The sequence below is a fragment of the Olea europaea genome, chromosome 16 (assembly GCF_002742605.1).
Source record: "Olea europaea var. sylvestris chromosome 16, O_europaea_v1, whole genome shotgun sequence".
Lineage (NCBI taxonomy): Eukaryota > Viridiplantae > Streptophyta > Magnoliopsida > Lamiales > Oleaceae > Olea > Olea europaea.
In genome coordinates this window covers 7,441,538-7,455,251 of record NC_036252.1, presented here as the reverse complement: position 1 = coordinate 7,455,251, position 13,714 = coordinate 7,441,538, and the positions used below count along the sequence as shown (strand labels likewise).

General features: G+C 35.4%; 3 protein-coding genes across 3 annotated transcripts in view; 1 reads left to right on the top strand and 2 right to left on the bottom strand.

Moving 5' to 3' along the window:
• Positions 1 to 3,974, top strand: LOC111411968 (malate dehydrogenase, glyoxysomal-like). The gene is made up of 9 exons (XM_023042677.1): positions 1 to 76; positions 570 to 785; positions 1,676 to 1,990; positions 2,503 to 2,592; positions 2,712 to 2,795; positions 3,124 to 3,159; positions 3,256 to 3,345; positions 3,584 to 3,678; positions 3,753 to 3,974. The coding sequence occupies exons 1-9, from the start codon at positions 8 to 10 to the stop codon at positions 3,823 to 3,825; spliced, it is 1,068 nt and encodes a 355-aa protein (XP_022898445.1). The 5' UTR covers positions 1 to 7; the 3' UTR covers positions 3,826 to 3,974.
• Positions 3,975 to 10,724: 6,750 nt separating this feature from the next.
• LOC111412799 lies at positions 10,725 to 11,741 on the bottom strand. Its single transcript, XM_023043700.1, has 2 exons — positions 11,126 to 11,741; positions 10,725 to 10,812 (listed from the first exon to the last, which is right to left on the bottom strand). The coding sequence occupies exons 1-2, from the start codon at positions 11,727 to 11,729 to the stop codon at positions 10,751 to 10,753; spliced, it is 666 nt and encodes a 221-aa protein (XP_022899468.1). The 5' UTR covers positions 11,730 to 11,741; the 3' UTR covers positions 10,725 to 10,750.
• An 84-nt stretch (positions 11,742 to 11,825) lies between these two features.
• LOC111412573 (probable protein S-acyltransferase 23) overlaps positions 11,826 to 13,714 on the bottom strand; it is a 5,765-nt gene continuing 3,876 nt past the window's right edge. The window contains exon 4 of the mRNA XM_023043509.1: positions 11,826 to 12,150. Within this exon, the coding sequence (XP_022899277.1) occupies positions 11,826 to 12,150 (325 nt within the window). The remainder of the gene's footprint in view (positions 12,151 to 13,714) is intronic.

Here is a 13,714-nt window from a genome sequence, read left to right as displayed (position 1 = left end):
AACAGTCATGCAGAGTGGAGAAGCTAATCAACGCATTGCAAGAATTTCAGCTCATCTTCACCCTTCAAATCACCAGGTTTGAGGCTATTATACGTACGCAGTATTAGACTGTACTGGACACTAGAATAAACAAAAATTTAGGCTATTTTTTTTTTTAATACTATCGATTGCAATCTAATTCATCTTTCATTTGCATGACTTTCGAACCAAGTCCTGTTTCTAATAAATATAGAGTCGGCTGCATGAACTTTATTCACTCTTCACTCTGTTCTTGATACTACATATATATTGGTTCAGCATTATCAATCTGATTATAGTGTATTTTTCATCATCACTGCTATTTAATCCACTTATGGAACGCTCCAAGATGGATTGTTACTACATGGCATGCTTTTCTTTTCTTTTCTTTTCTTTTCTCTTTTTTTATACATAACAATGGCAACTAACTACATCAGTTCTTGCTACTACTGATATGTTCATGATTTTCTACCAGTAAAGTGTTACTATATTACTGTTAATCAATCTGCATATTTTCGATGCTTTACTTTGAATTTCTCATGTACCAAAAGATGGAGGAGAGCTCCATTTTGAAGCGAGCTGAATGCAGAGCGAAAGGCGGCGCTCCTGGATTCAAAGTTGCCATATTGGGTGCTGCTGGAGGAATTGGCCAACCCCTCTCCTTGTTGATGAAAATGAATCCATTAGTCTCAGTTCTTCATCTTTATGATGTCGTTAACACCCCCGGAGTCACCGCTGATATCAGCCATATGGATACAGGTGCTGTGGTAAGTATATGCATTTCAATCCAGTGTAGGACTATGAGGAGTCTAATCATCGTGTGCATTTGCCTTCTTGACTTCAACCAAAACTCATATTCACGTAATTGTCCGCCCTATACCAACCCCAGAGTACATGCTTCAACAGGAATCACACAAGAGTAGGTTACCTCTGATAAAATGCCTGCCAGTAACCAACAGATTACATAATTCAGTGATTGGCGACTTACTCACTCAGTGACTTTGGCACTAGATGTTTCCAAAATCAGTACTATCGGGTTGGGTGAATTTAATAATAGATGCATGTTGGGACCCTCCAATAAGTTTATTGGAATTGGCTCTGAATCAATGGAATCTCATCATCCATACATAACGAATTGGTGTGGTATTTCGTATCATAATTTATGAACAGTAAGAATTAGCATTCTTATTGAGACTATAACTCATAGGGAAGAAAATAGATTTATGATTGGAATAAAGTATGCACTATTTACAGATAAAAGTATTCGGTTATTGGGAAAAAATTAATATACTTCTAATATCGAATCAGGATCAACTAGGACGGAAATAAAGCATTGGGTAGAACTCTTCTATGGTGTTAAGGTTATGACTATGAATACTCATCGACTTTTGGGAAAGGGTAGAAGAATGGATATATAAAAATTTCCGAGGGTCCTTTCTCTATGTGAGAGAGTGAGAAAACCCCTATACCCTTTATCTCCGTTATAGCTGAAAACTGCCCGAAGCAAATTGACTTGCATAACTCTCACATTGAGATAATGCATCGACTTCAATTGTTTTCATTTTATTTTGTTTTTATTGCTTTTGTGAGTAGTTGGATTAGGGCTTAATATTTCCCCAAGTCAGAAGGGTAAACAGAATTTTGTCTTGACTTATAGGTGAAAGGTTTTCTTGGACAACAGCAACTGGAGAATGCTCTTACAGGGATGGACCTTATCATTATACCTGCTGGTGTTCCAAGGAAGCCGGGAATGACCAGAGATGACCTTTTCAAAATCAATGCTGGAATTGTGAAGACCCTTTGTGAAGGAATTGCAAAGTGTTGTCCTAATGCAATTGTCAACTTGATCAGTAATCCAGTGAACTCGACAGTTCCTATTGCAGCAGAAGTTTTCAAGAAAGCAGGCACTTATGATCCAAAGAAGCTCTTGGGAGTTACCATGCTTGATGTTGTGAGAGCCAACACTTTTGTGGTAAGTATATGTTGGACTCAATGAGTATAGTTTGACCTTTATGTCGTGTTAGGCACACTGGACTCAACTGTACTCAACATGATAAACGGAAACAAGAAGAAGTTAAAATCTTGTTTTTTGCACTGTGTCATGATGTCAATAGTGTGGACCCATGTGCCCTGCTATTTAGAGAAATTATGATAAGATAAGTTCCAAGATTTAAAAGAAAGAGCCAACTATACCATTTTTTCTACAAAACTTAACTTTGTGACTTTCTAAGATAAACTGCATTAGAATTTATTTTCATCTGTAATATTATAACCACAACTTTTTCCTAAATGAGAAGAGAAATCTGTATTCGTTCCTACAACTATTTGTAGTCAAACATCAAACCAAAACACCAGTTGTGAAAAAGCTAGATTTTGCCTGATGCTGTGTCATTCATAAAATCTTAATTCAGATTGTAGTAGTTGGACTGTAGTTTTTGGAACTGATCGATAAATTATCTCTCTCTTGCATTGATATCTATAAAGGCAGAAGTTTTGGGAGTTGATCCTAGAGAAGTTGATGTTCCTGTTGTTGGGGGTCATTCAGGAGTGACTATATTGCCTCTTCTCTCACAGGTGTGAGAACAATTTACAATATGTGCCTCCACCCCTATCCTCATCACCCTCCCTCCGGTTTTCCATTCATATGTTACTTAACGCTGGATTTAAACCAAAGAATTCATGGTGTTATGCAGGTTAAACCTCCTTGTTCTTTTACAGCAGAGGAAACTGAATACCTGACAAGGCGCATTCAAGATGGTGGAACTGAAGTTGTTCAGGTATGGACCATTGTCAACTAGCAAAAAAGCAAATTTCTATTTGCTTAAAAGTAAGTCCAACTTACTTTTAAGTGATTTCACCGAACAAGATATTTAAAGTTTCTTTTTTCTAATAACAAGACTAGCTTTCTAGAGAGCAAGTCTCAACTTACATTTTACTAAACATGCTACTAAAGATCCAGCCGTTGAATTTCATAAATTTCTCAATTCAAATTCCAACACGATCAGCAATTCAGTTGAAGCATATTAAGCAGAAACTCCAGAACAGTTGCTACAATTATCATCAGTTTCCTACCAGGGAATAGTAACTTATGTATCGTTTTCACAGGCAAAAGCTGGTGCTGGTTCCGCAACACTATCAATGGTAAGTCCTTTCTAAGATTGCATAAATTTAGCATAACAGATCTAAGCCTCTATCAATAGCAAGTTAGCACATGATAAAACTAAATTACCCTTTCAGGCATATGCAGCAGTTAAATTTGCAGATGCATGCCTCCGCGGATTAGAAGGAGGTGCTGGCATTGTTGAATGCGCTTTCGTATCTTCTCAGGTACATGATGAGGCCTGTGTTTTGCTTTATGTTTGTCCTGTCAGCTTCCACAATAGTGTATTCCCTCACCCCTCTATCCTATAAAATAGTTATTTCTGAGGCTATCGACAAGAAAGTCTGTCTAAACCACTTTGTTTCTTTTTGTCCAAGTTGCTTTTCCCCGGACAATTAAAGAATAGAGTTTCATTTCGAAATTTCTACAACATTTGCTGATATATTAGAGATTTATCACCTGCAGGTCACGGAACTCCCCTTCTTTGCCTCCAAGGTACGGCTTGGCCGTGCAGGAGCTGAAGAGATCTATCAACTTGGACCTTTGAATGAGTATGAGAGGTATAATAATAAGAGAACATTTATGCTACTTCCAGAGAGCTGAAATTTAATTAGTAAACTATGATTTTCGACAGGGTTGGCCTGGAGAAAGCGAAGAAAGAGCTAGCAGAAAGTATTCAGAAGGGAATTTCATTTATCAGGAAATAAAAAATTTAGGCAGGATCTGTAACTAAGTTTCTTTTAAGGCCCCGGAATGTTTTTAATGTCCTGATAAATATATAAAGAATAAAATCAATGCGGATTCATCCAACCAAACCGTCGTTATAATTTCATAATACGAGTTTTTTTCCTCTCAATCTCCTCTCTCTCCCTCTTTCTTTCTCAATCTTGTTCTTGTTCGATTGTGGCCTACCCCACACACTCTAGAGCTGGACCTTGTCCCCATATTCCTTAGCCAACACTTCAAAATATTTTTGAACCTGAACTTTGGAAGAATGCGAGAAGAGAACAAAAGTAGCAACATTAGTCTTGTACGCATAATTGCTGTCTTCAAACGATATTTGTCTCTTCTAGGATTGTTTTTAGTGCTTAAAGGGACTCACGGAAATGTTTGTAAGTCGAAATGAATTATGATTTTTTATGTTTAGAAATGAAAAACTATCGCCAATTTATAGTTTTCCGTTAATACACCACGAAAAGGCTCCACAATCGTAAAAAGTAGGGAACTTTTCATGGAAAGGAGCTAGAAAATCAATAGTGAATCTTGTGTGCACATGGTTCCTGCATTTGAACAGCCGTGCATGCGCATGGGGTACCATTTATAGCCCCAGTGCCCACATTTGATTTTAATTTGATGTCCAATCCTTTTTTATCCAATTATTTCGTATATGATTTTGAACAATTACAACAAATATGTCATCCCAGTCTCGGGCCTTGTTCTCCACTCTGGCAAACTCTTACAACTCCCAAACTCATCTTTATAAAAGTCTGAGCTGATACATCTGCCATCAACAGCTTGTACTTGCTTTGGGACCGAGAACGCAAGAGAGCAGTGCCTCAAAACCTTGCAAGTTAGTTAGTATTCGAGCCATTGACAGACATGAGCCCACAATTTGGTGAATTTTTCTGGTGTGAGAAGGGCTTATCAGTGACCAAATGACCATCTGCTGGGATTACTTTCTTCTGTATGCTGCCATCCATATCATGAAGACGTACGTCTGACTATGACTAGTTATGTTAAAGGGGAAACATTCGACGACGATTAATTAACATGTCTAGATAAATAGCATTATTCTTTTGAAAATCATCTAAAAGTAAACAAAACATGCTTAATTGTCAAATATTGGTGTGGTCGGCTAAAGATTTCCTAATAGATCAAAGAAGTCGTTACTCATTGTTGAAGTGTTGTACTGTTAGGGGTTCATTACATCTGGGACCATTAAAATTTAATTTGGTTTCAAAAGTCACCAATCTATCGCATTGTCATTTCTCAAATCGATAAAAATTATGTAGTTGACACTTGGCAGCATTGGCGGACCTATTCATGGTCCTAGTGGTCAAGTGACTCACCAACTTGAATTTTAATTTTTTTTTTTTTTTTAAGCCAAAAATCAGAATTGAGCAGTAGCGATAGTTGAGCTTTTCTATTATAATAGAGTTACAATGATGACCGAACAATTAAGAGAGTGAGAGTTGACATTATTTTATCTTTTGTAATATTTAATTTGAGAATTTTTCTGGAAATTGTTATTCATCATATATGTGAGATTATTTGAAATGCTTTGAAAATTGTTATATATCATATATATGAGATTTGTGAATCTATGATAGTGATCATATGTATGTGTTTTTGTAGAATCATAATTTTTTTGTAACTTTTTAATAAATTTGATTGTGTCTTACTAACTTCAAATGTTTGCGTCCGCTACTGGTTAAAAATGTTCCTACAACAAAAATAATTTTAAGATAGTGGATACCAAACAAGAGTTTAAACTTAACTAATTTCCAATATTTAGCCAGATTGGATAACCATTCTTTCAAAATTATTATTTTTTTATACTCATTTTTTATCACACATTCTCATAATAAAATATTATCTACATAAACTAAAAAAAAAAATTTATGATCTCAAATTATATAAATAAAAAAGAATTTATAAGCAGCTTATACAAAGTCCATATTTGAGCTCAATTCTTTAAAAACTCATTTTTCTTCAAATTTAGCTCAATGTTTAGTGGCCATTATTTTTTTAAAAAAAAATTGTTTTAAATAGTGAATTTTTGGAGAATATATAGTTGAAAAGTAAGAAAAAAAATTATTTTACTTGTAAAATATTTTATTGTGTAAATATATAATTGAAAATGAATATGTAGAAAGAAGAATTTTTGAAAAAAGAAAGTCCATCAATCAGAGAATTATTTTCAATAGCATATTCTATCAATAAAATAAATTTACATACAATAAAAAAAATTTTTTTAACTATATATTTTTGAAAAATATTATTAAAAAATTTATTTAAAATAAAATGAGACTCGAAGAAATCCTAAATCTCGCTCTATTGCAAAGCAGGTCGTTTTATTTTATATATAAAAAGGAAAAAATGATGATGAACTTTTTCACCCCCGTCACCACGAAGAATAACGTGGTTGAATTATTATGATTGGCCCACCTTATCACGTTTAAGCAAAACCACTGGATGCCCAATGGCAATTGAGAGAGACAAATGCATACGGAGTCAAAATTGCTGTGTCGTTCAATTAAAAAGTTAGATTTTAATTTAAATTAAATTTAATAAAATCTTAATCACGAAATTTATAACTTTCAACCACACATTCATTTAACTTTTATTAAAATTTATTAAAAATTTTGATTTTTTATCTAAACCTAACATAGACTTAATTAGCAACAATGCTACAAAGTGTAAAAGAACTGACTTTTACTCTACTTTGTCAAATATGTTATAATTTACGTTAATTCATAGTATTGAGTGTTACCAAGCTTCCGTCTGGTTTGGATAAAAATTAAAAATAATTTTTTAATAGATTATAATAAAATTTGATGATGTGATTGAAAACTCGATAAAAGTTGCGAGTTGTGATTGAAAATGAGTTTAAAAAAAAAAATGTACTCTAAGAAATGAGGATCGAATGGAGGCAAAATATTGCAATGCATACAAATTTTACTATCATTCCATAGTCTTTACTTACATACCAACATGTAGAGAAAGTCGATCCAATGATTTTCAAATAAAACTCAGACTTAAGCTTTAGTCAAAGATAACAATTTACAACTTATGTTTTAGATTGATCAAATCTTAACCTAAGTGCATGTTTGGATTAAATTATAAAGGGGCTATACATTTCTAATGAAAATGATTAGTAGATCTCATGAAGTAAAAATATAAAAATAAAAAACATGCACACAATGAGTATTTATTTGCATCAAATTTTTGTATATCTCGATTGTTCACCATCTCTGGTATTAAAGAAAAGAAGATGAAGAGAATATTCTGCTGTATAATTCAACCCGAATGCTGTACATACAAGGATGGATATAAATAGTGTTAAGTCTGCATTTTACAATCAAACCAACTAACTTTATAACTACTTTCTAACTAATTTGATAGCTGGAGCATTAGTTGTTGAGCTGAGCTGGAAGCTGTTATTCTAATACACCTCCCTCAAGATGAACTATGAAGATCGACAATAGCCATCTTGGACATTAAAGAAAAAAAGAGTAGCGCTAGCAAAGCCTTGGTAAAGACATCTGCCAATTGGTGCTGTGATCGAATTGGTAGCAATTTGATGAACCCATCTGCAACTTTATCACGAACAAAATGGCAATCAATCTCAATGTGTTTTGTTCATTCATGGAAAATAGGATTACTGGCTATGTGAATTGCAGTCTGGTTGTCACAAAAAATCAAGGCTGAAGATGTTGAGGCGTGCAAATCAAGAAGCAACTGATGTATCCAAACCAATTCACTGGCAGTTGCTGCTAATGCTCGATATTCAGCCTCTACAGATGACCTGGAAACTGTTTGTTGCCTTTTAGCCTTCCATGAAATCAAGGAATCCCTAAGAAAAACACAAAGACCTGTGATGGACTTCCTTGAATCAAGGTGTGAGAAGAGAGGCTGAGAAGAAGCAGGAAGGAAGAAAGAAGAGAAGCTGAGAAGAGGTGCAGCGCCTAGGCGCTGGAGTGGGCGCCTAGGAGCTGCCCAGTTTCTACCAAGCAGAAACTGTGCGCCTAGGCGCCCCGAGTGCAGAAGCCAAACAGAATGTTGGCGCTTAGGCGCCCCGATAGATTTATATATACCCGATTTTTTGCCTCTTTCATAAGATAACACAAGACCTAGGCACGATTTTGAGAGAGAAAAATAGAGAGGGCTTGGATAGAATTTTAGAAGTAAGAGTTTGTTCTTCTTGGGTATAAATTCAAAGCCATTTTTTCTTTCTTTGGGATTAACTTGAGGCTTGTTCAAGTAATCCAATACATTGTTCTTCCAATATACATTGAAATCATTTCTTCCTCATTTCCTTGTTCTTGAAGTGGTTTGGATATTTTTCACATTGTCAACTTTGATTGATCTTTGGGCTATCTTTGGGAGGTGTTTTCCCAACACAAGGCAAGATCCCCAATCCGCATCAGCAAATGTACGGAGTTGTAGAGAAGAAGAAGCTGAGAAGAACAAGCCTTGACCTGGAGCATTCTTGAGGTACTATAACAGATGATGTGCAGAATTAATATGCGGTCGTCGAGGTTTGGAGACAAATTGGCGCAATTTGTTGACTGCAAAGGTGATGTTTGGGCGAGATATATCAAGTAAAGCAATCGACCAATGAGCCTACGGTATGATGAAGCCTTAGTTTCATCCAGAAAATCACCCTCAATGGAACTCAGACGAACTTTAGGATCTATAGGTAACTGGGCTGGTTTGCAAGCTAGAAAACCTATGTCCTCTAGTAGTTGTAATGTATAATTCCTCTGGGATAGATATACTCCACTATTTGTTCTTGTTATTTCTAGACCAAGGAAATATTTCAATTTTCCAATATCTTTGAGCTTGAACTGGCCATGTAGAAATGATTTTAAATCATCAATAACACCAGAATTTGAACTTGTTATGATAATGTCACCAACATATACCAGTAAAGCAACAGAAGATGAACCTGAACCCTTTGTAAACAAGGAATAATCTGACTTTGATTGACAAAATCCATGTGCAATGAGAGTTTGAGAGAATTTTAGAAACCATTGTCTAGAAGCCTGACGAAGGCCATAAATGGACTTGTGAAGCTTACAGACTGGCTTCCCCCCTTTGGCAATTTCGGCAGGCAAATTAGAATCCCTAAGGGTAGGTCCATATATATTTCTTCAAAAAGATCTCCATTTAAGAAAGCATTATTTACATCTAATTGGACAAGACTCCACTTGTTGATGGCAGCAATAGCAAGTAGTGTTTTGACAGTAACCAACTTAGCAACTGGGGAAAAAGTGTCTACGAAATTCAGGCCGTCCTGCTAACTATAGCCCTTGGCTACTAGTCGTGCTTTATACCTGTCAATGTGTCCATCAGGGCCATATTTGATTTTTATAAACCCACCTGCAGCCAATAGAGTCTCTTCCCATGGGCAAATTGGTCACAGTCCATGTTCTGTTCGATTTCATGGCTGCTAATGGGCAGAATTGATGGCTAGATGTAGAATTGTGGTTCAACATTGAACGATACATTGAGAAGGAAATTTTTATGTGAATTGGAAAAGGAGTTATATGAGATGTATTTGGATAAAAGGTAGGATGAGTTGTTACTAGGAGGTGGTTTATTTGCTAAAAGGTTGCAATGAAACTCACGAAGATATGATGGAGGTCTGCAAACTCTATTTGTCCTTCTAGGGACGATAGGCAAGATTTGATTGGAATCTTGGCTTTGAGCAGAGACAGGAAGAATAGAATGCGTGTCAATAATAGGTGAATTAGCCTGTACAATGTCATTGATTGCAGTGGAAGAATTTGGAGCTGTATGATAGGTGTGGATGTCATCTGCACTTGTGTGGATGTCATCTGCACTTTGGTGGAAATCTGAAGATATATTAGGTAGCATAACATCAGGGAATGGATCGATCATATCTAGTGTAGGAGATATAGAGTGAAAGGAAAAGTATCCTTCATGAAAGATTACATCCCCGGAAACTATGAAGGTCTTTGAGGATATATCATACAATTTGTATCCCTTGACACCTGGGGGATAACCAAGAAACACGCAAGGTTTAGCTTTAGGATAAAATTTGTTTCTGTGAGAGGATAATGTAGAAGCAAAACAAAGACTCTCAAATAGTTATAATCAACTGGAAGTTCATGGAGTAAGGAAAAAGGTGTCATGTTCTTTAGGAGTGGAGAGGGAGTTCTATTAGTTAGAAAAGTAGCTGTAAGCACACAATCTCCCCAGAAGTTGATTGGCACCCTTGATTGGAAATATAATGCTCATGCTGCATTAAGGAGGTGTTGATGCTTCTTGTCAACCACAGCGTTCTGTTGGGGCATTTCAACACAGGTAAATTGATGGACAACACCCTTACTTTCAAAAAAATTCTGTGAATTTCAACTCAGGAACATTATCAGACCGAAATTTCTTAATTGTTCTGTGAAATTGAGTCTCAATAAGAGCAAAGAATTTGGGAACAATAAGCTTGGAATCGGATTTTTGTTTCATCAAATAAATCCATGTGAATCTGGTGCAATCATCGACTAAGGTGAGAAAGAATTTGTAGCCTGCATATGTAGAGGTATGATACGTAAAGAATTTGTAGCCTGCAAATGTAGAGGTATGATACGTTCCCCAAACATCGAATGGATTAAATCAAAAGCATTACTAGACAAATGATTATTCTATACAAATGATAGCCTTCTTTGCTTTGCCAGTGGACATACAAGACAAGGAACGGATTCATTATTCTTGTAATCAATACAATCAATTTGTTGTTGACTCTTCAGTAATCTCAATTTTTGGAAAGACATATGACCCAGCCTATTGTGCCAAATTTCACTTGTTACATTATTCGACATTGAACAAGTACTATTATTAACTGAGACTGACTTGCATAAGGAACTGGTTGAAAATGATGAGCTGGAGTCAATGACATAAAGGTCTGCCTTCTTTTGACCCTTGCCAATCATCTTCAAAGTGATCAGATCCTGAACCAAGCAAGAATCAGTGAGGAATGTGACACATAAAGCTGAATTCCTTGTCAAAGAATTGACTGACAGTAAGTTAAACTTGAACTGTGGTACATATAGAACATCATGAAGTGTCAATTCAGGGGATATATTCACACTTCCAATCGACTGTACAGGAATTTGTGTGCGATTTAGCAGTGTATCATATGCATTTTCAATGGACCTCAATGTTTGGAATGCTGAGTGATTAGAACATTTGTGGCTCGTGGCACCAGAGTCTACCACCCAATGTGAATTAAAGTTGGATGAATAGATATTGAGAAACATGTACCTGAAGCCTTACCAGAATTGGCACCAGAATTGACACTCATCTCAGAATTTAACTTTGTTGCCTGGAGATGAGTATTCAGCACATTCATCAATTGTTGGTATTGAACTGGGTTAAGTGTCTGGACAAATCTCCCAATATCCCCATCACTAGTTTGTGCTTGATTTATGACATCAACAGGTTCAAAAATCTGATTAACTATTGCACAATTTGCCTGATTGCCTGAATTATTTTGGATGTTTATCCCAGCTTTCTGCTTTGGTTTATACCCCGGTGGATAGCCGTGGAGTTTATAACACTTATTCACATCATGTCTACTGTATCCACAATAAGAGCAAAGTGGTCTTTCTTTCTTTTGAGGTCTACCATATTGATGTGTCAAGGTTTCCCTGGCATCACTATGAGTTATTCTTTTAGTGTCCTTTTGAGCATAAAATGCCATAGATTCAGTAGTTCCGGATGGATCATTCATTATACTGATTTTTCTTTGATTTTCTTCTTGAGAAACCAATGCAAAAACCTTGTTAATGGAAGGAATAGGATCCATTAACAGAAGCTGTCCCCTGATTTGAGCATATGACTCATGAAGTCCCATTAGAAAGGACATAACATATTCGGTTTGATGATATTCAAGTATTTTCTTACCTCCTCCACAAATGCATTTTCCACACAAACAAACAGGTTTATAACTACTAAGTTCTTCTTAAATTGTCTTCAACTTAGTGAAGTAAGTGCTTACAGAAGAATCACCTTGCACATGATTCATCAATTCTCGTTTTAACTGAAAGATGCGTGGTCCATTGCTTTGCTGATATCGCTTCTTCAGATTGGTCCATATTTCAGACACAAACTCAGAGTACAGCACACTAGCTGAAATTTCCTTGGACAGCGAATTGAGGATCCATGAAGTAACAATATTATTTTTACGGATCCACACATTCAGCAACTCCTGATTGTTTTCAGGTATTGGAATAGTTCCATTGATGAACCCCAACTTGTTCTTCACAAATAAGGCAATCACCATTGATCTGCTCCAGGATGCATAATCATCTCCATTTAACTACTATGAGACTAAAACGAGGCCAGGATTATCTGAACGATGAAGAAAATATGGACTAGATCCATTATCAACTGCTGAATTGCTAACTGATGATGACGAGGCATTTGGGGCATCTGTAGCTGTAGCCAAAATACGGAGGAATTATTTTGAAATTCTGATAAAGTTTGATTGGAACAGTGGAGAGCCTTTTATAGCTCTGATACCATATTAAAGAAAAGAAGATGAAGAGAATATTCTGCTGTATTATTCAACCGAATGCTGTACATACAAAGATGGATATAAATAGTGTTAAATCTGCATTTTACAATCAAACCAACCAACTAACTTTATAACTACTTTCTAACTAATTTGACAGCTGGAGCATTAGTTGTTGAGCTGAGATGGAAGCTGTTATTCTAACATCTGGAGGTGGTAAAATAAGAGAAATTCATTTGATTGGGTAAATAAACATGGAGGACTACTAGAAAACTTCATGATGCATGTGAGAATGCAGCTCCAATCTTTTTGGTGCAATGGATCGAGCTGTTCTATACGACTTATTCAACAATAAAATATTTTGTTGATTCACTTTATCGTGATTGCTTTATTATACAATAACTTACGAATTCATCTTTCGTTTAAGCAACTCTATTTTTTGATCAAATCACAGAATTTAACGATATATGGGAATGCGAACTTCAAGAAATGGAACACCATCTTGACTCTGAGAAAATACACAGAAATGACTCCTGGACTGTAACAAATTTTAACATTGGTCTTTGACCCATTAAATGAATTAAAAAAAAAATTAAGTTATAACATAACTTTACACTAAAAGGGCGATTTTACCCTTCAAGGCTACAGACTGTTTGAAAGTTTCCTCTCTAACCGACCGACCCAAAAAAAACCGACGCCACAATTGCCAGAAAAACTGACCGATCAACCACCGGCCGAAACCACCAACGTCGTGGTGATTTCAATCGACGACCTGCACGTATCCACCGGGCAAACTATTCCGGTTAGTTTCCTCGCAGGAAGTTTTTTTTTGTTCCAGTTTTCGTTCATTATTTTACGTTTATTTGATTTAATTAGATGAAGATGCATGAGTAGTTAGATTGTGGGTTATGTTGGGGTGAAAAATGTGAATTTTTTGGGCCTCTCCATCATCGACAATGACGATTTTCGACGAAGGGAAAACGCTGACTGTTAACAGTCGGGTCAATCCGACTGTTAACAGTCGGGCCATGGATTGTGAACAGTCTGGACCGACTGTTAATTTATATATATATTTTTTTGTTTATTTATTTAAATTTTTTTGATCAATTTTTATATTTAATTTATTTTTTATTTGATTAAATAGTAATTATGTTATTTATTTAATTTTTATAATTGTCTTTAATTTACATAATTTAATAATTCAATATTATCTAAAATTAACAACTTATTTTGTTCCTTTTATTTTTATTTTTATGAAATAATCTTTGATTTTTTTTCAAATTTATTTAAATAATATAAATGATCTTTAAATTTTTTAAAAATGTATTTAATTTGAA

Coding starts and splice junctions, on each gene's coding strand:
- LOC111411968 (XM_023042677.1), top strand. CDS start 8: ATGCAGAGTGGAGAAGCTAATCAACGCATTGCAAGAATTTCAGCTCAT. Junction 786..1,675: donor ATATGGATACAGGTGCTGTG/GTAAGTATATGC, acceptor CTTGACTTATAG/GTGAAAGGTTTTCTTGGACA. Junction 2,796..3,123: donor GTGGAACTGAAGTTGTTCAG/GTATGGACCATT, acceptor TCGTTTTCACAG/GCAAAAGCTGGTGCTGGTTC.
- LOC111412799 (XM_023043700.1), bottom strand. CDS start 11,729: ATGTCCTTTCTAATGGGACTTCATGAGTCATATGCTCAAATCAGGGGA. Junction 10,813..11,125: donor CAATTCTGGTAAGGCTTCAG/GTACATGTTTCT, acceptor TGCTTGGTTCAG/GATCTGATCACTTTGAAGAT.